The sequence below is a fragment of the Lagenorhynchus albirostris genome, chromosome 20 (genome assembly GCF_949774975.1).
Source record: "Lagenorhynchus albirostris chromosome 20, mLagAlb1.1, whole genome shotgun sequence".
In the NCBI taxonomy this organism is placed as follows: Eukaryota; Metazoa; Chordata; class Mammalia; order Artiodactyla; family Delphinidae; genus Lagenorhynchus; species Lagenorhynchus albirostris.
In genome coordinates, this window is record NC_083114.1 from 47,270,951 (window position 1) to 47,293,061 (window position 22,111).

The window sequence follows — 22,111 nt, forward strand, 5'->3', positions numbered from 1 at the left end:
GGATCAGTGCCCTGCAAAGAGGAGACACAAGAGGTGGTCTTTCTGCCATGGGAAGACACAGCGAGACCGCGTCCCTGTGCTGATCTCGGACATTCAGCCTCCAGCATCGGGAGGAATGAGTTTCTGGTGTTTAACTGCCTGGGCTGTGGTATTTCTGTTACAGCAGCCTGACCTGCTAGGACAGCCTTCCAACTGGACCTCCAGGCCTCTCTGGTCCACACCGACTCCATCCAGCCTTCCTGTCTGAGAACAACTGCCCCCTTCCAGTGGCCAGTCCAGGAAGCCCACAGTCACCCTTGGCTGCCTCATCCCCTCACACCCACACTGATCTGCAACCAGTGGTGTTCGGCAGCATGCACGGGGGCCCACTGCTCTCTCCAGCTCCCCGGATCCCATGTCTCCTGCACAGCAGCACCCCCTTTCCTGGACCCCGAGACTCCCCTCCAGCAGCAGCAGCAGCTGGAGTGCCCATGACCCCCCGCTGTGGGAGGTGAGCCTGACACTTGGGGTACTATTTTCTCCTACCATTTTATTTTGAAATTTTCAAAGCAGGAAAATAGGTTAAGATCTGAAACAGAATATTTAGTAAGCACAGTCATACAATGTACAAAAGGATCACACCCCACAACCATGGGGCGTATCCCGTGAATGCACAAGTTGCTCTGACAGTAGGTATAAGAAACATGCTGTGATGTACCATCGGCAAATTAAAGGGGAAACCCTTTGATGTTATTCAGTTAAAAGAGCATTTGAGCATCTCAGCAAAGACGTTAACGACAGGGACCAGATCTCACTCCCACCTGGAAGAACTGAAAGTGAACAAAACTCACTAGACAGCAGGCTGGAAAGGATGGTGACCACTGAGGCCTGGGAGGCAAAGGAGGTGAGCCTGCAACTGCCCAGCTTCCTGCCTGCGGAGGGGACATGGAGGGGACCTGGGCAGAACCTGGTGCCACCCTGAGTTTTTGGTTTGCAGGGAAGAGGGCCCCCAAGGATTCACCCAAGCCCTGATCAGTGCAAGGACACAGCCCCAGACTGGGGAAGAACCCACAGAAAGATGACACACAACGACTGTCACCACCAAGGCACCAGGGAGGCCGATGAAGCGGCTGCGGTGTACCTGTGCTCAGCAGCTGAGGGGCCCTGAACACGGCAGAGGAGGGAAGCGGCCTCTCAGACCCACTCCCTGCGTCCACACCCACCCGGCCTGTCCGAGGTGGGCTCTCCACCTGCACCAGATCCCAGCACCGTGACCATCACGGCCCTCTGCGATCCCCATTCACCGTCCTGCCCGCCGTCCGTAACTGCCCTGACTGCAGGCCCCCGTCAGAGGGGACGCCTCACCTGCTGTTTCCCGCCTGGACAGCAGGGCTGCAGCAGGGCCCCACCCCCATGTGGGAGCAGCCAGTGCTTCCTGGTGGCACTTACACTGTGTATAAAAACCGACCCTGAACGTACGAGAAAGCTATCTCCTGGAAGCCGGATTTCTGGATCTCACCAGCTATTCTCTGAACACTCACTTCTCCTCGGCGGTGAAGATGGCGAAGCAGCCGTTGGCTAGCATCTGATCCAGCATCTTTAGCAGCGGCACAGACACCCTGGGAGAGAAGACATGTGTGAGACGCCAGGTACCAGAACCCAGCAGAAGGGAAGAGCTGGGCACGTGGGAAATTCAGTGCTGCTGAGACGAGGGCTCTCCCTGGACGGCCGTCAACTCAATCCCAACCAAAATCCTGGCAGGATGTGTGCGGAAAATGACAAGCCAATTCTAAAGTTTATATGGAAACACAAAGGATGAAGAAGAGCCCAAACAGCTACAGGAAGAAAGGACAAAGCTGGAGGGCCAATACTGCTCAATTTAAATAACTGTGGCAGGGACTTCCCTGGTGGTCCAGTGGGTAAGATTCCGCACTCCCAATACAGGAGGGTGGGTTCGATCCCTGGTCGGGGAACTAGATCCCGCATGCGTGCCACAACTAAGAGTTTGCATGCCACAACTGAGAAGTCTGCACGCCACAACGAAGATCCCATGGGGCCACAACTAAAGACCCGGCACAGCCTAAATAAATACTTAAAAAAATAATAATTATTGTGGCAAAGCTCAAGTGATCAAAACCATGTGATCCTGGTATGAAGACAAGCAAGCACATCAAGGAAGAGAAAAGTCCCAAACTGGGCTGCACATCCACAATTTCTGACAATGATGCCAAAGCAACGCAGTGGGAAGGTCAGTCTTTCCCACACGTGGAGAAACTGGGCGTCCACAGGCAAAACCAGGACACAGACCTGGACCTGTAGCTTGCGTCACACAGAAACCAACCCCAAACGGACCTGAGGTCTGAATGGAACACTCAAACTATGAAACTTCTAGGAGAAAAACGTAAGAGAAAGTCTTTGTAGCCTTGAAGTAGGCAGAAATTTCTTAGATATGACACAGAAAACACAATCCATAGAACAAGAAGAGTACAAACAAGTTTATCAAGATGTAAAATATTTGTTCTTAACAGAGAGACTGTTAAGAGTGTGGAAGACAAGCTAGAGGCTGGGAGGAAACATCTGCAAATCACGTCTCACAAAGGACCTGTCCAGTATGCATAGGAAAATCTCAAAACCCGGCAGCAAGGTAAAAAAGCAGCACCCAGTTTAAAAATGAGCAAAAATCTGAACAGATACCTGATCGAAGAGGCTATGCAGACAGGCAGCAAGCGCCCGAGAAGGTGCCCGGCACCCTCAGCCTGGAGGGAAACTCAAATTACAGCCACGACGAGAAACCACACCCCCTTGGATCGGCTGAAATGAAAAGGACCGACCACGCCGGCCGCGGTGAGGACGTGGGCCCCCAGAACTCTCAGAGGCCGTGAGCAGGAAACGGTGCAGCCACTTCAGAAAACAGTCCGGCAGTTTAAAATATTCACCCGCCCTGTGACCCCAGCCAGTCTACTCCTTAGCGTTCACCCAAGAGCAAAGGAAAGACAATTCCACATGAAGGCTTGTGTATGAATGTTCATCACAGCTTCACCTGCAGCTGCCTCAACCTGGAAGCAACCCCAGTGCCTATCCACAGGTAAACAGACAAACGGTGATGTACCCACACAACAGAACATAACTCAGCACTAAAAAGGGCGACTCTGAAAGAAACACGCTGCATCCGAGAAGCCACACGCTAACAGGGCGCACACTGCATGATCCCACCCTCCTAACGTTCTAGAAGACGCCAACTAAGCTACAGTGACAGAAAGATCAGTGGCTGCCTTGGGGCTGGGGGACCCTGGGGGGTGGGGTTAGAAGGGGCAGGAGGCAACTGTGAGTGACAGATGTGCTCAGTGTCTTGACTGTTTTTACGGTTGCTGACATGAGTCAAAACTTCTCAGACTGTACACTTTACGTGTGCTTTGTTAGATGTCTTCTACGCCTCCAGACAGCTGCTCGCGGAAAGAGCAGAGAGCAATGGCCTGAGTGTCTGTTTGCTGAGAGCTCTCTGTGCTTCCCAGGGACAGGACAAGGGCCTGCATGAGGGGACCTGCAGCCGTGCGGTGGTAACCGGGGGCCCAGATGCTCTGGGACAGTTGAGAACGGAGTCCAGGAACAGCCCTCTCAGAAGGTGCAGGAAACATCCCCAATTCTGAGGTAGGTCTTTTGGGTCTACACTCCATCTTCTTGGAAAAGCAGGTAACAAAATGCCACAGCAAAAACATTTAGAAAACAGGTCACGTTCCAATCCTGGCAGGCTGAGATCTCATCTTCTCGACGGTCGTGGTTGTGTGTGAACCACGTGTCTGAACAGTGGCACTGACATGTCAGTGTGCATGACCAGGGAGCACCACAGGCCAGAGCCACACGAGCTCTCCTGGCTCACAGCCCCTGTCACTTTACTGCCAACGTACACAACTGGCCCAGAGTGCAGGCTGCGAGGGGCCCGGGAGGTGACTCTGGTCATGCCCTTGCCTGGCTGTGCCCACGTTCCTCACCTGGGCCCACCCTACCTCCCCTCAGAGCCCTGCTGGGAAATGAGACCCTGGGGATCTGAGAAACCACTGCGAACAGCACCACCACTCACCTGTCGTTCAGAAGGCTGTCCTCAAAGACCTGCAGAAGGGTCCCAGTGAAGTCCTCCAGGGCCTGCGGGTCGTTCTGAATCCCCTTCATGTACTCAAAGAGGCCCTGTGTTGAGTACCTGACCTGTAATACAGCATTCTTGTAAGAGGGACAAGACCACCCCACTCCTGGCACCCCCTGCCTCAGGGCTGGCCGCGGTGACAGACTCAAAACATCTGCTACAGAGCGTCAGGTTCCCTCAGAGCCTGTCTGGGCCAGGCCTGAGCGCAGCCACAGTGCGGACACCCGAAACGGAAACGCAGCTCTGGACGCACCAGCACAACCCAAGCCCTCACATGCTGGTGCTAAATTTGGACCCCTTAGAGGTGCGGTATCTGGGCGACCACCGCTGCTGGGGAGCAAAACCAAAGGCACCTCCCCTCAGGTCAACAGCTAACACCATCGCACAACCAACACCCAACTGATGAGTCCTCACGAAGGAGTCTACAGAGCAAGAAAGCAGATGCAGGCCTCCCTCTGACAGCAGACACTGGATCACATGACACAGGATGTAGGAGGATATTGTGTTATTACAGAGAAATGCAGTCACAAAGATGAGCATGTGATGGAAAAGCACGAGAAACAAACTGAATGGTAATGAAGATACAATTACCGAAACACCAAAAAATGCAACAGTGGGAGGGAACGAGCAGGCTACACAGAACTGCAGAAACTGCAGTAACTTGAAAAGAAGCATGAAGGTGGAGAGGATGGACTGTGGGCGGGAATGAGGACGGTGGAGAACTTTCCAGAAGTGATGAAAACCATGAATCCACCGGTTCAGGAAACACCGAATCAGGGCCCAGGGAGCGATGAGAGGCGAGAGGGAGAGGGAGGGGCCCACGCAGGGGAGACAACACAACAGAACAGAGAAAACACAATGAACCACCACGAAAATGCACAAACAGGAAACAGGAACCTGGAGAGACAGGTTGGGGAACCGCGGGGCGCTTGATGTGCAGAGAGGGTGAATCGAGGCCGGCAAAAAAGCCAGGGAGCGCAGGACCTGCATGCACCTGCATCTGCAGTTCCCCTGCTCCTGAGCTCATGCCCCACACGCTGTCCAGTGGATCGGGGGTAACGCCCGCCCCCCACCTGCCCGCAGGCACACTGAGCCCCAGCAGAGGCTCCTGAAGGAAGGATGGAAGGAAGGAAGGAGGCAGTGCTCCCTCTCGGGAAGGCCCACTGAGACGCCTGCTCACCGTGGACTCGGTCAGGCCGCCCACGGACACGGCCAGCCCCAGCAGCACGTGGTAGCGGTAAGCAGGCAGCCCCAGGAGCCGGGCCACGCGAGGGAAGGCCTGCGATGGCGCGCCCCAGTTCACAGAGGCCACAGCAGACCTGCAAGACAGAAGCACGAGCTGGAGGGGCTGCCCCGCTGGGAGCAGAGCTGCCCCACCGGGGACTCAGCACCGGTACCTGGGGAAAAGCCTCTCCAGCTCCTGCCGGTGGGGCACGTGGGGGACGGCGGGGCCGTCCCAGTGCAGCAGCGCCAGGAACGCACGGGCTGCGTGCGCCCGGAACCGGTCGATCTTCTCACTCGCCTGCTGGGCTAAGCAGCACATGACCCGCTGGCAGCTGCAAACCGAGAACGCAGGGTTAGCTCGGCTGGGACATGAGAGTGGGCACACGCGCCACCCTGGCTGCGGGTGGGAACGGGATCTGACAGCCCAGAAGCCTAAGTGGGAGATCTAGAGTGGAAGCAGTGAAGACTGACAGGGCTACCGGTTGACTGGTGTGTGAGAAGAGACGGAAGAAATGGGAGGATGGGGGGCCTGCAGCCAGAGGAGGAAGTCGGGGTGGTGGTGCTGAGGGAGCGACGCCCGGATCTCCTAAGGGGCCTCGGCAACAGAAGGGCACAGTGATACCAGGCCAGCAAGGTACCCAGAGGCAGCCCCGTGTCCAGGGAACCAACGGGGGACAGGATGGCCAGTCTCCAGCAGCAGCAGGCGCTCGGCACAGGGGTCCTGAGCCAGGAAGCTGGCTGTCCTGCAACAGGCCTGGACCCTGAGGGAGGCCTAGCCAGGAGCAGGGGCTGTGGTGTCAGGAGGGAGGACCCGGGCAGACCCTCTCCACGCGGCGGGAGAACACACTCACACCGGGGCCTCGATCAGCTCTGGCTGGTCCCTTGCCAGCAGAAGAGTCAGGTCCATAAGACTCGTCATGGCGGCCTCGCGGACCCTGCAGAGACATGGAGGGGTGAGGCTTCCTGCCCCCGGAGCTATGTGACCATCAGCCACTCTGCGTGGTCGGGTTCAGACACCCTCAACCCAGGGCAAGAAACACGTAGGAGGCTCGACAAAGGCCGCTGGCAGCCTTTCCTCCAGAAATATTTCTCTCACACATTACCTTGAACAAAGACACCTGTTTGACACCTGAAGACTAACGGCCAGGTCCCAGCAAACTCTCTCACAAGTACACACACAGAAACAATGCTGACTTTCCCATGAACCTTTCAACACGAAATATACCCACTCTACAAAGGTTTTAAGGTTTTCCCGCAGAAACACTCTTGAGGGCTTTTCGAGGGAGGGGTGGAGAGCAGCTCGTGTTTGCTCCAGAATGAAACAGCGTCATTTCAAACCTGGGACAAAGAACGCTCAACCCAGCTCAGACACGCTGGGCAACGGGGACCACAGACGCTGCCCCACGCCGCCAGGGCCGGCAGGTCCTGTATGCCTGGGGCACCCACCCTCCCGCCAAGGAGTGTGCACCACATGGGAGATAGCCTGCGCTGTTCGGGTCTGCACGGACAGAGGCCCCGGCCCAGAGGGGCCCAGCAGCCAGAGCACTGAGTGCAGGTGCGGTGGTGCTCGGAGGCATGAGACGGACACAGGCCGGGGCCGAGGGAGCTGGGCAGGCTCAGACACCAAGGTACAGCCGCCAGCCAGCTGCTGCTCAGGACACAACATGCACGACCCTCTGGAGGTGCCAGGGTGGGTCAGGGCGTAGACGGAGGGAGGACAGAGCATCCCCCCTGGACCCCCAGCGCCCACGGGCACAGCACTACAGGGAAAGGCCGACGAGAGGAAACAGGAGCGGCTAAAGCCTGCAGCACACACCCCTGGGGCCCTCACCAGCTCCTAACTGGACAAGCACAGGGTGCGGGTCCCAAACCCCAGAAGCCGGCTGCTGGGGGGGCACATGTGCAGGAGAAGGGCCCTGGGAAGCCCCTCAGTCAGAGCTGTGGGTGTGAGCAGGAGAAGGGCCAGCCAACCCCAGCCCTGAGGACAGCAGGTGACCCACCCACACAATAGGGGGCCTGACAAAAGGAAACTTAAATCTTGCTGCAAGGAAATTACACAACCCCAAATCTCTGCAATTTTGAACTCACAATTTCTGGATTTAGTTAAAAGTTACAAGGAATGTTAAAAAAAAAGAAAAAAAAGACCAAGTGTTAACAATAATGAGAGAGAGAAGACGACAGAAATAGACCCAGATGACATGGATATTGGAGTAAATGGCCAGTCTTTAAAGTAACCACGAGGAACACGCTGAAGAAAAAAAAAGAAAGATGGAAAACAAATGGAAAAGATGAAGACTTTCTACAGAGAATTAGGATCTCTGGAAAAGGACCCAACACTGCAGAGCTCAGATAAACCTCTGGAATGAAAGATTCACAGAGGGGACCCCTGCATGTGCACAGCACTGGCTGGACCTCCTCTGTTCACTTTATGTTCCGCATGCTCTGGGGGCAGCCACGGTGGCAACTGTAACACCAATGAAAACCCACTGCCCTTCTGGCTTGAACTGTGCAACCAGGGTCAGAGAGTAAAGGGCTCCCCTTAAAGGGGCCTGAGAAGGGGCCCCCACATTCATAGAGGACCACCACCCACAACTCCACCACGCAGGCAGCACAGCAGAACCTGAGCGGCTGCCCGTATCGCGTGAGGCGGAGACCACGGCGCTGTACTCAAAGCGGGCCCACTGCCTGCTGCGAGGCCACCAGCACCCTCTGGGAGGATGAAGCAGAACCCTACCAGTGTCCAGGAGCCACTCTAGAGCCACATGCCATGCAAAGAACCAGGAAGAGTGGCTCAGTGTCCAGGGAAGACACGTGAGCCCCGGCTGTGGTCAGAGCATCTTCAGCACAGACCCTAAAAGGCACGGCTGCCACGGCCTCGCCCCACCGAGGACAGGGCAACAAAGGGCTCAGGTGGCCGTGCTGGGGCCTCCCTGAGGACATGGGCCCAGGGAGGTGCTGTGGCCCCCCTGAACACCCCCATGCTCCCACTGTCTGGGAGGACCCCGGGGTTCTGGATATGCTGTGCAGACATGTGCACAGTCCTCAGGCCCCCACGGGAGCTGTGCCCCAAATGCCATCTCAGGACAGAAGAAGGAAAGGAAAGCAGCAGGTGAGATAAGGGAACACTCCTGGTGGATGAAGAGGCAGGAAAGGCCAGCAGACACAGAGAAGGAGGAAAAACCCAACCAGGAATGTTATTAATGAAAACACAAGACGAAATTAAAGCTAACTTCTTTTCGCATCGTTGTAATAAACAAACCACTTCCTCTCAATGTCAGCGACAGCTCACCCGGTGCTCGGCCCACAGGGAACCCCTCGTCACAAGCCATGTTTACAGGGGGGTCTTGAAGGAGAGAATGCGAATAAAAACACTTAGAAGAGGTTCCAACATAAGCTGTAGGAGAACCTCTCAGCTTCTCCAAAATGGCAACTTGGTCTCTTATTTCTAGTAAACAGAAAAGTACTTTTGAAACCTTGGAAAGGAAATACAAGCGAATCCAGGCAGGGATCCGAGCACAGCGGCGTGAGCATCTTCCCCATGCTCGGCTGACAATGACACAGGGCTCCTTCAGGTCAACAAGCAGCTGAAGGGCTCCTCCCAAGACTAAAATCTGTGCACCTCAAGTCTTATTCCCAATCAGGCAGGAGCCAAGATGATGATATACAACGGGATTCCTAGAGAACCCAGGTGCTCCCTACTCCCCTTCCCCAAAATGGTTTCAGATCCTTCTTGCTTTAAACAGTTGCATGGGGGCTTTGCATGAACTTTATTAGGTAAAACTGGAGACCAGACAACTGGGGCTTAGACGAGGGAGACACAACAATGTTTGTATTTTATGAAGTTAATTTTTTTTTTCAGTGAAGAGTAGGACAGGACTTCCCTGGTGGTCCAGTGGTTAAGAATCCACCTTCCAATGCAGGGGACGCAGGTTTGATCCCTGGTCAAGGAACTAAGATCCCACATGCCGCAGGGCAACTAAGCCCGCACGCCGCAAGTACTGAGCATGAGAGCCACAACTAGAGAGAAGCCCACGCTGCAACAAAAGATCCCACATGCTGCAACTAAGACCCAACGCAGCCAAAAAATAAAATAAATAAATAATTTTTTTAAAAAAAAAAAAAAAAGAGGAGGATGCACAAACGAGACTGGGACAGAAACCCCGGCTGCCCTGGGAATAAAGGGTCCAGGCTGGGGCCAGGGCAGCAGCATGAACGCCCCATCTCTGGCCTCGGCGGGACATTCTGAGAGGAGCAGGGGGTGAGGATAACGCGTCCGCCTCACCATGCTCCCACGTCCCCGCGGCTGTCGGTGGTGTAATCGCTCAGACAGCCCAGCAACGTGCAGTAAACCTGGGCAACGTCCTCTCTGCACACAACCTCGTCTGGAGTCCCTTCTGCTTGCACACCGACAGTCTGGCAAATCCTGAAATTAAAAACATGGGAAACATAGCTAATGTCTGCGGATCCCACGCAAGCTCTCCTGCCTCTCTCATCATTTTGGCCTGATGTGTCTTTCCTGACAGGATGACCTCTGAACAGGCCCATAACTCGGAGGCAGACTCAGAATCCCCAAGTTCCTCCGCACTGACGTAAAGCTGAGTGACGCTCTTCTCCAAAACACATTTCTAGTGTCTACAGTTTCAGGGTGCACGGGGTGGATGGGGGTGGTGGTGTCTGTGGCTGGCCCCTCCTACCCACCATCCTGCAGAAGGGGCTCCACCCGGGCTCGTGGGGAGAGAAAGGGTGGCCCCTCCCGACGTGTGCGTGTGTGACTAGCGTCAGCGTTCCCTCCACATGTGCCACTCCCCGTCCTGGGGGCCGCAGTCTCGAGTGGAAAGCTCAGCCCCCGTCCCTGAGCAGGTCCAGTGTCCCCAAAGCACAGAGATAAGCACGCTACGGGTTTAATATTCATTATGACAAAACTGTAACGATCCTCTATGAGTTGAAATGTTCTTGAACAATCCTCTGAAGAGAGAAGACACTAGAAAATAAAAAATAACATTTGCCTCAAAGTAGATTCAGCCCCCAAGACTGGGCTTCTCACAAAAACTGCCGTGAACGTCCCTTCATGCTCCGTCACTGGCTTCCGAGAGAACAGCGACTTTGGGGAGGAAAACCTGTGGGGCTCACCTAGAAATTGCCTTCAAAGCATCCCGCCTGGACTCGGCAAAGCTCACGTCCTCGGGAGAAATGTGGGTAACAGCCCTCAAGCCTGCTAGAACCTGAAAAGCAATGACAAGTCATCAACAGAACTGTTAGCCTCAAGATCAATGTACTTTTCATGCAAGTGGAGACCTGGCCTGGTGCCCTGCTGCTCCCAGAATGCAGCACAGCGCGGCCGGTGGCCGTCCGGGTGGGCCATGCGCCCCAAAGAACACACGGTGTGGGGAGAGGGGGTTGCCTCCAACCCTTCCCACTGCTGGGCTCCCACCCCCACCCCACCCCCTGGCACCCAAGCAGCCTCTGCAGATCTGCCTCCTCCTCAGGGGCAAGACCCTGCACTTGCGGCCAGCATGCCCTTCTGCCCCCGGCTTGGAGCTGAAGCACAGTGCACACAGAGCACCTGGCTTCTCACATCCCCACCAGTTACTTCTCCCAGGGACGGTTCAGTTCTAAAAGCCAGGTGCTTCAAACAGATAAGCCCCAGAGCAGGCTTTGGATGGTCTGTCCCTGCTCTCCGTACGTAAGTTGGTCTAGTGCCTCAGATCCTAAGGTGTCCCGGGCAGGGGCAGGTGATACAGGTGAGGGGCATGTGTGCGCCAGGCACTTGGCAGCAGTGACATCTGGGAGGTGGGCTGGCAGGACCATGACTGATGTCTGAGTTAAGGGAGAGGGGAGCGCAAGCTAAGAGTTGGGTGGGCTGAGGCCAGCTGGGTCTCCAGGGTCTGACTCTGCCACCCACTCTCCCGGAGCTCAGGACCCAAGTCGGGGTGTCAGGAGAGTTGACAGATCACCCCTGAAAGGAGACAGGCCAAGGACGGTGGAGCTCAAGGGAGAACCCCTCTGCCCCCGGCCATGCCAGAAACACAGGGCCCAGTGCTGGGGAGAAAGGGCAGCTCCCCAGGGAGGAGTCCTGGGGTGGGAGACCCAGCGCCCTTCACCACGGCCACAGGGGAGGCCAGCATTTCCAGACAAGGCTGGAGACATTCGTTCTTAACGCAGAAAACACTGGATGATGCACCACAGACAAGTAAAGGCCAGGTGTGTTTCCACGGAGGCCGCAGCTCCCTAACCAGCCTGGGAGTCAGCAATCCTGAGTCTCCTTCAGGTGAGAACATTAACTGGGCTCTCAAAGACCACCTGCTGCCCCCGGTGCTCCCATCCCCTTTCTTGTGCACACACGTGCTGGCTTTCAGGAATTCCTTCCGCCCACAAACCCCGCTTGGGTCTCACACGACACCCCGCCATGCTCAGGCCAGCCTCACCTGCCGGAGCCGGCCCTTCAGGACAAAGGCCGGCAGGGCACCCAAGGCCAGGGCGAAGCCACAGCGAGCCATCTCCTCGGGGCTCTGAAGTTCGGCAAGATACTGCTTTACCAGCTCCTCTGAAAAGATGGAACCAGAAGGTGACCACTGTTGTCCATTATCCACAAGACACACTCTTCACATACGTTCCAGAACACAAGCAAACGGTGCTGAAGGAAGAAGGGAGGAGCTACTTAGGCTCCTAAAGTAGATGTATTTTCAAAGTGGTGTAAATCACAACAGATTGAAGAAAAGAGTACTTATTGGGTGGTTTTAAGGTTTTCGTAAGCATTTTAATACATGATTTCACTCCTGGGAAAATAAAGCCAAGACAGTTTAACGGTAGTCAACACAGTCAAATTTTCATTTTTTATTCACTGAGAACACAAATGCCTTCCTCAGAAATGAGGATACTTCCTCAAAGACTGAGAGCAAACATGGTTCCAAGCTGGACCCCCAGGGCTCAGCGCTCAGACACAGCAGGGGTGCAGGGACTGCTCTGCACAAGACACCCAAGGCTGGTTGGGCAGAAACAGGCAGAGCAGTCAGCCAGGCTGAGTGAGAGCACAGGGCGGGGAAAACAGACCTTCCCACACGGGAAAAAGCCCGTCATGGGAACTGCAAGAGTACCTGGAACAGAGGTTATGAGAGGGAGAAATGGGAAAGAGGGCCCTGAAAGTCCAGGGCGTGATTCAAGAATTCTAGGAAGTGAAGTGGAAAAACCAGATCTGTTCTCTGAAAACGCAGCTCAGAAAGTCAAGAAAGGCCAGACACCCTTATACTCTGTTACCTACCACAACCGAAGAGATTCCTGTTATCACTGCTTACATTTCAACGAAGCATGACTTCTGTAATGTGAATGTGAAAACCTTACGTCCTCATATATTAGGATAGGAAAAAAACCCTGGAACTCCACTTGTACGTACACTAAGGTGATATCTTTGGTGGAACTTAAAACAACACACTTTGGCAGCAGCATGAAAATCCTTCTCTACAACTCACTTGAGTTTTAACAATAACATGTTAATTTCAGAATGTCCTTTGTTTTTATAGTCAGAGTGACATGACATGTTACCCTTTTCTTAGGCAAAAAATAAAATATGACTTGATCATCCCAATTTAATATAAAGTAACATTACAGTAGTCCCTCAATATCCAAGGGGGACTGGTTCCAGAACCCCCCGAGGAAACCAAACTCCACAGACGCTCAAGTCTCTTTTACAAAATGGCGCAGTGTTTGCATATAACCCACGCACACTTCCCATACGCTTTAAAGCATCGTTGGTGATGTGTGATACTTAACACAAGGCCAGTGCTGTGTCAACCGCTGTAAATATTATGTCAATGTTATGCAAATAGGTGCCTACACAGAAAATTCAAATTTTACTTTTTGGAACTCTGGATGTGGAACCCGCAGATACAGAAGACCAACTGTGCATTCTGTCTCTTTATGTAAAATTGCCTATCGTAAAGGAACATAGTGTAACATCATTAATTTGGAAAGTCTGTCAGAAGATCAAATTGTAAAATATTTTCTTATTTTTGAAAAAATTCACAGAAAGTAGATTTAGACTATTGCACTCATGATTCTTCTACACTTACAATAATTTTTAAAGTGTTTTACTTTTGAAGTAACTGTAGTGCATGTTCTATAAAATGGTATAAAGGAAAGCTACGGGGCCACATAACATGTGAATATGAAGCTTCTTCATACAAAACTAACACTCTTGAACTAGACCCTACAAACAGGACCATGTGATGTGTGAGATAAACTCCAGCTTAGAGGTGGTTCTGGAAAACCCAACTGATGCAATGACGTGTAGTGAGGCAGCTACACCGACACTGTTCCCGTGAAGAGGAAAAGAGCAGAAGTATTAACACATGAAGGACACTTGCCAGAAAAGCGCTGCCATGGGCCATACAAAAATTCTAAAACACACTACAGTGAAACAGAAAAGTCAACGGAGCAATCACTAAATGAACAGACTCCAAGGAGAAATCAGGAGGATGGGGCAGGACAGCAGAAGCAGACGACTCTGAGCTGACAGAGCCTGGGAAACGAGTGTGGAAAACAGTCACCCGATAATGAAGGACGGGCACCAAGGGACGGGGTGGAAGAGCGGCCTCCACAGAGACAGGGAGCTCCCCCAGGGTAACGGGAGCCTCCAAAGCACAAAACGGGGGAAAGCTGACTTAAAAACAGCATTTAAGCAAACGCTGCTGAAATAAGTAAGAGTTGATTCTACACGTAAAGTGGTAACATCCAGGAAAGTGGACCCCGCGTGGCCTGCAGAGAGCCCCTCTGGGCGCCAGGTGAGGGTGGGACAGGCTGAGGAGGAGGGGGTGTCTCCACGGCCTGGAGCCTGCTCTCTCCCTCCCCCCGCAGGCCCCATCCACACTGCAGCGGGAGGGGCACCCAGGGCACCACCCACCACCTCAGCCGCGGAGGATGCGGGCCAAGTGCAGGCGCCCACTCACCCTGCGCGGTGGAGTCCGCCTCCCCAGAGTAGTACTCGCTGCAGAGGGCGGCCAGGGCCGACACAGCCGCCTCCTGAAACGAAGCAGATGTGAGTGAGCGGCAGGTTCCCGGCCCAGGAGCAGCCGGGCAGCCCTGCGACCAGGCCAGTGACTCGGTTTGAAAGACCCAGAGGCTGAATGACGTCACCCTTTCCAGTACATCTGCTGGTCATCAGTCACATACGGTCATAACTTTAATATTCTCTGCAACTAATACACTGAAGAGAAAATGATTATTTCCTCCATACAATGCAAATTCCATGTCTTCCAATGTGAACAGGTAACAATAAAACGTGGCATTTTATTCTTTCCCAGCAGAAGTAATGAAGGAAAAGTGTGGTAAACACCCAGAAGCAACGTGGCAAGGCCCCCAGGCGGGCCATGTACAGACCTCATTTGGAGAGAAGTTGGGGTCCATGGGTGCTGGGAACAGGAGGGGCTGCACAAGGAGGAAGGGCCAATCTGAGGGTGGGGCAGCGAGAGGGACAAAGTGCAGGTGCGGGGCTCACACCGCACGCAGGACCCCCGGCCCCTCCTGTCGCCTCCACGGTCACTCATCTAAGCCTTTCTCGATCGTACAGACAATGAGGGGCAAATGCTGGGTTCATGTGCTCTTCCTGATGCTCCCCCAAACCAGGGAGCCCCGGCAGAGGTGCTGGGGGAGGGATGTCCTCATACACATCAGAGGAGCAGACCAAACCATGATCACAGCTGGTATGAATCAACTATGAATATGTTTTTAAAAGGAAATTCTAAGCCACTAATTGTGAAGAACTCAAATTCAACTAGTAAAACTGTACCTGGATTCTACAGAATGATAAAGTTACTTTAAAAAAGGGAGGGGGGCTGAAGATTTGTTCTATTAACCCAGCATAAATGCTGAGACACACAGGAGGCTGGAGAACTGTAGGGAGACCAATATGTACTTTCACTCCTTCATCCTCAATATCAAAGCCTAGTCATTATCAATACCCAAGACTGTTATCTCTGCAAGGGGTTAGGGGTTGCAATGCTGCTAGTCCAAAGTTCACCTGTCCTGGGGCAGGACAGCAGTGGCCACTGGGACGGGGACACACACAGACACACACACACACACACACACTCCTGCTCGCTCGAAATGACTAACGCTGACGTGTTGACATGATTCTGGATGCAGTCTGCTCATCAGTACATGAGCATCACGAACAGAGCTTCCAACCCTAAAATTCTACAACTCAACAGGACACAGAGTGTATAGGGAAAATGTTTATAAGGTAAATATAATTAATAAAGCCAGAAACAGTAATAAAAAATTTAAATATTCTGGTAAATAATGGCTGCATTCGTTTTCTTGATCATAAATTACAAAGACAGTATCACCCAGAATTCCAAATGTAATTATGGCATTTACCAATCATGTTGGTCTATAAAAGGGACTCATAATGCACGCAGCCCTTTGAAACAAACACTAAAATAAGTAATTATTTCTACACAGTGCAACAGCCAGAAAACCCTCGCTCCCCACACCTTTATCCGTTGCCGAGAGTGACTTGAAATGAGGTGAAGGTTTCTCAAGGTGTCGTTTATCAGCCACTGCCAACCATCTGTCAAAGAGAGAAATTCATTCAGTTGGTAAAGAACATTTGTATGAAATTAAAAACAACAACACACAGATCTTCTTCTACCTCTCAAGTCAAAGTAGATGGTGACCTTTGAGAGGAACCTGGAGGAAACCTAAGGTACACGTTCTCCAGATCTAACAAAATTCTAAAGGCCCTCGCCCTCCCCACCTAAAGGGGGAAAGTCTTCTCTCTGCTGTTGAAATGTGAAAACTGTCATGTGGGGAAGTTTTTGTTCTTTTATCACACCTTCAGGTTTCAGGTGGTCTTTTCCTGTACCTCTCCCCCGAACAATCCCTCCAGACCCCCACCAATAAAAACCCAAACATTCAATTCAATTAGATCCAATACTTGGGAACAAACACTAAATCTATTCAATTTTTTTTTAAGTTACAGAACTTCTGAGGCTGCAGACCAAAGAGCCAGGACAGCCCAGTGGTGGAGGTGACCCCGAGGCTTTTCTTACTGCCTCTCTGTGGCCAGGTGCCATGGAATGTGGAGAGGCTCCCAGACCCGCACAGGGGCCTGGCCGCCACCCCCAGGGAGAGCTGTGGCAACTGCTGGCCCTCCCCTCGTCCTGCGAGAGAGTGCCCCTCAGGCTTGCACCACCCATCTGGGAGAGGAACAGCCGAGAATGCCGGGTGCTGGTCACGGCCGTGACAGGCAGAGCCCCAGTCAGCAGCTCTGAGGAAGGAGCTTGACCCCTTGGAAGAGAAGGGAGAGTCTCTGTTTCTGTGGAGAGAGTGTGGTGGATGCTCACTATTTACAATGGGTTCTTACAGCAACTTCAAAACAAGGATTCTATCAGGATGGAACTTTCCCATCCACCCTAACAGGTTGGTCTTCACTTTTTAAGCTGAAGTAGTTCTGGAAGAAAAGGCCACAATGTGAGTCACTGGAGAAGAGAGGCACTTACCAATCACAGCGTCACCTCTGAAGGGCATTTTGGAAAGGGACAAGTTTTCTATTAAAATGCACACTAGGAAGAAAAAGGACGAACACAATGTCACTTCCCCGTAAATGCCCATCACAGCACCTACCCTGCTGCACCTGAGCCCAGAGCTGCAACACCACCACCCCCCCACATCCCCCACCCTATGCCTTGGTGCTGGTGTCCGGAAGCAAGCCCTCAGAATGGCCTCAGCCCCAGACCTGGCCCAGGCTCAGGGGCAGCTCCAAGACCCGCAAGGAGCAGCATCAAGCGGGTGCCCTCAGGGAGCCCCACCCAGTCGAGGGAGTGCTATATGGAGGCTGCAGGTTTGACCCCCATACGAATCCCCAATGATGACTCAATGCAGAGGACTTGGCTGCTGGGCCATCAACACCCACAGGTTACCAGGAGCTGTGGCTGAACTGCAGGCACCTGCCCAGTGAGGACCACAGAGAAGCAGGTTCTCCTGGGGCACAGGGGCTCCAAAGACAAAGGAGATGCCCCAGTCTCAGGTCAGCACCAGGGTCAGGACGGGGTCAGAGGAGGTAACATTTATCATCCCCATAGGGTGGTCCCCAGATGAGCTGCGGTACTCAAAGCTCTGGTAAATTCCCCACCGCTGTGAATAATGTAGTGTCCGTGTTTATAACTGAACTACCACTTCTGTGGGTGGGAACATGGCCAGTATAGCTACTGACTGGCCATGACTGCAAGGATGCCTGAGCTTCCATCTGGCAGCCTCACTGTGATGGTCCCGCCACCAAGGGGGCTCCACCATGGGGACTACTGCAATGACCTGACCTGCCCGACGCACCACCCGGCACCCGCCGACACCTGCTGACAGGCCATGTGCCCCAGCCCGTGTGACCGCACAACTCCTCACGCTGCCCACTCACGACACAACAAGAGGGCGGCCTCTGCACTCCCACCTTTGTCACTAAAGTAGAAACAGCATAGTGGTTTCTTCCTACTGAGTAATTTGCATTTGCTGAAAAAAATCTAACACTACAGAAAAATAAAATCGAAAACTACCATTGACATTGTGGGGGCCATGCATTTTGGGGGTGCCCCCATGGACCCTCACAGGCCGAGAGGGCACAGGCACACCTCCCTGTCGGCTCTGTGCCCCCACTCCTTCTCTGTCACCGAGCTCCCACCTGACCGAGACTAAGCTGAGCTGGAGCATGGCTCCTGCACCTCCCTCCATGCTCAGAAGGTCACAGGCCACCGACACCCCACATGGCCAGGCTGGGCTGGGTGACGCTGCAGCAACAAAGCCTCAAGCTCAGCGTCCGTGGCAACAAAGGCTCCCCCGCTCATGCTGTACATCTGTCACGCATCAACAGGGGTGCCTGTCACTGTCACCCAGGGACCCCAGGGACAGGTGGCGGCCGTCATCTGAAATGCTGCTAGGCTCGTGAGGAAGCCAGCTCTGCAGAGTCTGCGTGAGCATGGAAGGCTCCCGACAGAGTGACACCATCCCTCCTCCTCACAGCTCCTGACTCACACTACCTGTGTCCACAAACGTGGCCCTACCCAGCACGAGGGGGCCCGGGGGCCAGAGGCGGAAGGTTCCAGCAGAATCAGGACGGACACAGGCCCTCGCACACGGCTCCTGCCGCCAAACTGCTCTTTTTCTCTAACAACATAACCAACCGCTGGAGAGCCCACGCTCTTTAGTAGACAGGTAACATCCCACACTATGGCTGTGAAACAATTTATTCAGTATTTCCTGACGGGCTAAGCTCTCCTTCCGGTTTTCATCACTTCAAACAAGGTGGCCACACACATCCCTGTCGGCACACAGACTGCCTGTCTGCCCATCAGGTTGCCCATCACCCTTACACGTTTTTTGGGTGCAGAGTCCCAGGAGTGGCCCTGCAGGGCAGAAGACTGCACATTTCTAATCATAAGAGACACCGCCCACAGCAGCCTGAAAAGACTGTAACAAGGCACACTCCAGAGCAAGGACCCCGTCGGCAGCAGGGCCACCAAGCCCTGACATAGCCAACGTGATCCGAGGAGACACTTCCACCTCGTGGAGCTAATCAGCATCTCCCCAGTGACCAGACGAGCCTGGGCACCCATCACCAACTCAGAGCCCATCTGGGTCTACGCTCAGGTGAAGTGTCCACTTACCTGCATGGCCCAATTCTCAGCTGGATTGCTTATCTTCTATTGGCAATTTTAAAAGTCTTTGCAGCCTATAAATAACAACTTCACCTTTCAACTGCTGTACCTCTAAATCTATGTTTTGTCTACTAATTTTATACATGGTCTATTCCGCCATACGAAAGCTTTTAATATTCATTTAAACAAACTATTTTCTGTTGCTCTTTTCTAGCTGCAGAACTACTGTTAATTCTGTTAGGTGGTTATGTGCCAAGAGCCAAAAACAAAACGAAACAAATTTAAAAAACAAAAAAAAGTGTTTACCAGTTAGAACTAACCAGTACAGTGTTACTACAACACAGTGTCTGCATCTGCTTTCTAATTCTGGGGTTGGGACCGGTAGGAATATGCTGAGGGAACAGATAAAACAAGAGGAGCAAGTATGGATGCTCACTGGGGCTGGGGGCCCGATACATGGGACCCATTACTCTATTTCTCTTTGCTTCGTGTAGATTTGAAAACTTCCAAATTAGGAAGTTTTTTTAAGGACCAACGTGATCCTCTAATGTCTCCTAAAATTTCTTTAAAGTTTTTTAAATTATATTTTTTTATATTGAAGTTTTTAGTTAATCAGTTAAGTTTCTGTTCATCAGAAATTTAGTTTTGTATATGTGTGCAGTAGGGACACAGTTTTGTTTTCTTCCACATGGCCCCTGGTGACATCATCATCCACTCGATAAACTGCCCTCTTCACCGAGGCTGGAAACACGTCTTCTTTGTCACACGTCAAATCCCACATATGCTTTTACTTCCGATTCTCTCTTCAATTTTGCCAATCTATTCGCCTGCTCCTAAGAAATGCCATTCTGCTTTGAACAGAGCAGTTCACAGGACATCTTAGGGACTGGAGAAGCCAAGCCTCATTATTATTAAAAATAATTTTCTTGGATATTCTCCCTGCATGTGAACTTTAAATGTACTTTATTTTATCAAGTTAAAAAAAAAGAAAAAAACAGCATGTGAGAAGATGTTCAGCATCACCACCCGTTAAGAAAATGAAATTAAACCCACAATGAAATATCACCACAAGCCTACTAGGACCGCCAAGGTTAAAAACAGTGACAATACCGAGTGCTGGTGACAATGTGGAGAAACTGGAACTCTCTCACACATCGCTGGTGGGAACATAAAATGGTGCAGACACTCTGGAAAGAGTCTGGCAGTCTCTCACAAAAGGAAACATATACTTAACCATATGACTCAGCAGTGAAACTCTTGGGCATTTATCCCCGAGAAATGAAAAGTTATGTTCACACAAAAACCTGTATGCAAACGTTCTTGGCAGCCTTATTCACAGTAGCAAACGCTGGAATCAGCCCAAATGGGCAAAGGGTTAAAACAAACTCTGATGCAACCAGACAAGGAGACAAGAAAGACAACCTATGAGCACAAGAACTGTCTGCATGGGTCTCAGGGCCATTACACTTATGGACGAAGTCAGCCTCCAAAAGGGGACACCATGAGACTCCATCTACACAACGTGCTTGAAATGGCAAAGTACAGGGGCAAGCAGAGATCAGTGGCTGCCCGAAGGACAGGGAGGGCACAAAGCAGGGGCAGCGGGAGGCCTCGCAGGGGACAGTCCTGCACCCCCACCGGTGCTGGCTGGACTCCTGTGAGCGCAGCTGCAGAAACCCAGACACACGTGAAAACTGCTGAAGGCCGAGCGGGGTCTGTTGTCTGTTTAGTGGGGAGGACGCCAACGTTGACTTCACGGCTTTGACGTGATACCCTAAGATGCTGTCACCGGGGGAGGCTAGTGAAAGCAGCAAAGAGCTCTATGTACCGACTTTATAACTTCCTGTGAGTTGACAATTATTTCAAAATAAAAGGTTGAAAAAACGAACACACTAGGTAATATAGACCACCCCACAGCTTAGACGTTCTTAAAACACTGGACAAAATTAAAATCAAACAGTAAGTGCTCGGAGTCACTGCTGAGCCACCCAGTGAGGAGAGCAGCTTCTCCTTGACCTGTATCGGGGGCCCCGGAGGAGGCACTAAAATCCAGGACGATGACCACGGCGTCTAGGAGCCTCAAAGGGGTGGTGGTGGTACAAACCTGGGAGTCCAGGCCTTCTAGGGGGGTTTGAATCCAAAGAACCACACCCTAGAAGTGTAAAGTTTGGGTCAGCTTGCTGAAGCCCAGCACTGAATCCCCCACGTCTGGCCAGAAGCAAAGGTAAAGGCTCTCTGGGAGAGGAGACGTTTCTAGGCCTCAAAGTACTGCTGTAATTTTTCATACCCAACATCCAGGCCTTTACAAACAGAACCACAGAAGGACTAGGTGATGGTATTTTTTAGAGACAGATTACAAACTGTGCTTATCGTGTTCAAAGAGGTGAAAGAAATGACTGAAAACCATGACAAGGATACAGATACGATGAAAGATAAATAGAAATTATGAAAGACAGACACACAAGAATTAAGAATTCAACAGATGGGTTCAACAGCCAATAAGACACAGCTGAGGATGTGCGGGGAGTGGCCACTCAGCCTCAAATCTTCCCAGCGCCGTCCCCAAGAAGAAGTAGCACGAGGTGGCCAGTCCCTGATCCTCCCCTTCTGTCTGTCTGCCGGGCTGGCGGCACACTCTGGGAAGCACGCGGCAGCGGCCCAGGAACGGCTCAGGAGTGCACATCCATTCTGGCACTCGCTCCCTGTCCTAAGAAGGCAGTTCTCCCAAGCTCTGACGATGTTTGTGACGGGTGGCGGGGCGACGCAGCCGCAGCACTCTGCAGCCCTGAGCAGCTCACCCAGCTGGCGTGGGAGGCTACATGCAACATGACCCCAACTTCCTGAGACATGAACTGATAAAGAAGGAACAACCACCTTGAAGGAATCCCTGAAACAGTGGCTGTCCCCAACTGCTGGGATGACGGGTGATCTTTTTATCTCCTCTTCACTGCGAGCAATGGTTTCTGTGCAAAGTCACTGCTTCAACACAAAAACAGACACCCTGCACCCCACCCCAGGCCAAGCCCCTAAACCCAGAAACGATTACGAGCTGTCGATGACACGCAGGGGAGCGACTCAGAGTCTGAGTGTCAGCCGGCAGAAACCAGCTCATGTTTCCAGAGTCCATGCC

The 22,111-nt window shown here is 52.5% G+C and overlaps 2 protein-coding genes across 4 annotated transcripts in view; one reads left to right on the plus strand and one right to left on the minus strand.

Moving 5' to 3' along the window:
- Positions 1–22,111, plus strand: part of B3GNTL1 (UDP-GlcNAc:betaGal beta-1,3-N-acetylglucosaminyltransferase like 1) — a 158,869-nt gene that overhangs the window by 129,310 nt on the left and 7,448 nt on the right. The window contains exon 13 of one of the 2 annotated variants that reach the window (XR_009537400.1): positions 16,311–18,973. The gene's annotated coding sequence lies outside the window, so the exon portion shown is untranslated. Of the gene's footprint in view, positions 1–16,310; positions 19,134–22,111 lie in introns of those variants that run through there. The other variant, XR_009537399.1, reaches the window with a different exon arrangement.
- Positions 1–22,111, minus strand: part of TBCD (tubulin folding cofactor D) — a 177,047-nt gene that overhangs the window by 10,926 nt on the left and 144,010 nt on the right. The window contains exons 24-34 of one of the 2 annotated variants that reach the window (XM_060132924.1): positions 16,837–16,899; positions 15,829–15,905; positions 14,284–14,356; positions 11,767–11,885; positions 10,472–10,563; positions 9,624–9,764; positions 6,193–6,276; positions 5,515–5,673; positions 5,298–5,436; positions 4,058–4,179; positions 1,521–1,598 (exon numbers count right to left, since the gene is read on the minus strand). In XM_060132924.1, coding sequence (XP_059988907.1) covers positions 1,521–1,598; positions 4,058–4,179; positions 5,298–5,436; positions 5,515–5,673; positions 6,193–6,276; positions 9,624–9,764; positions 10,472–10,563; positions 11,767–11,885; positions 14,284–14,356; positions 15,829–15,905; positions 16,837–16,899 — 1,147 coding nt within the window. The remainder of the gene's footprint in view (positions 1–1,520; positions 1,599–4,057; positions 4,180–5,297; positions 5,437–5,514; positions 5,674–6,192; positions 6,277–9,623; positions 9,765–10,471; positions 10,564–11,766; positions 11,886–14,283; positions 14,357–15,828; positions 15,906–16,836; positions 16,900–22,111) is intronic. The other variant, XM_060132925.1, reaches the window with a different exon arrangement.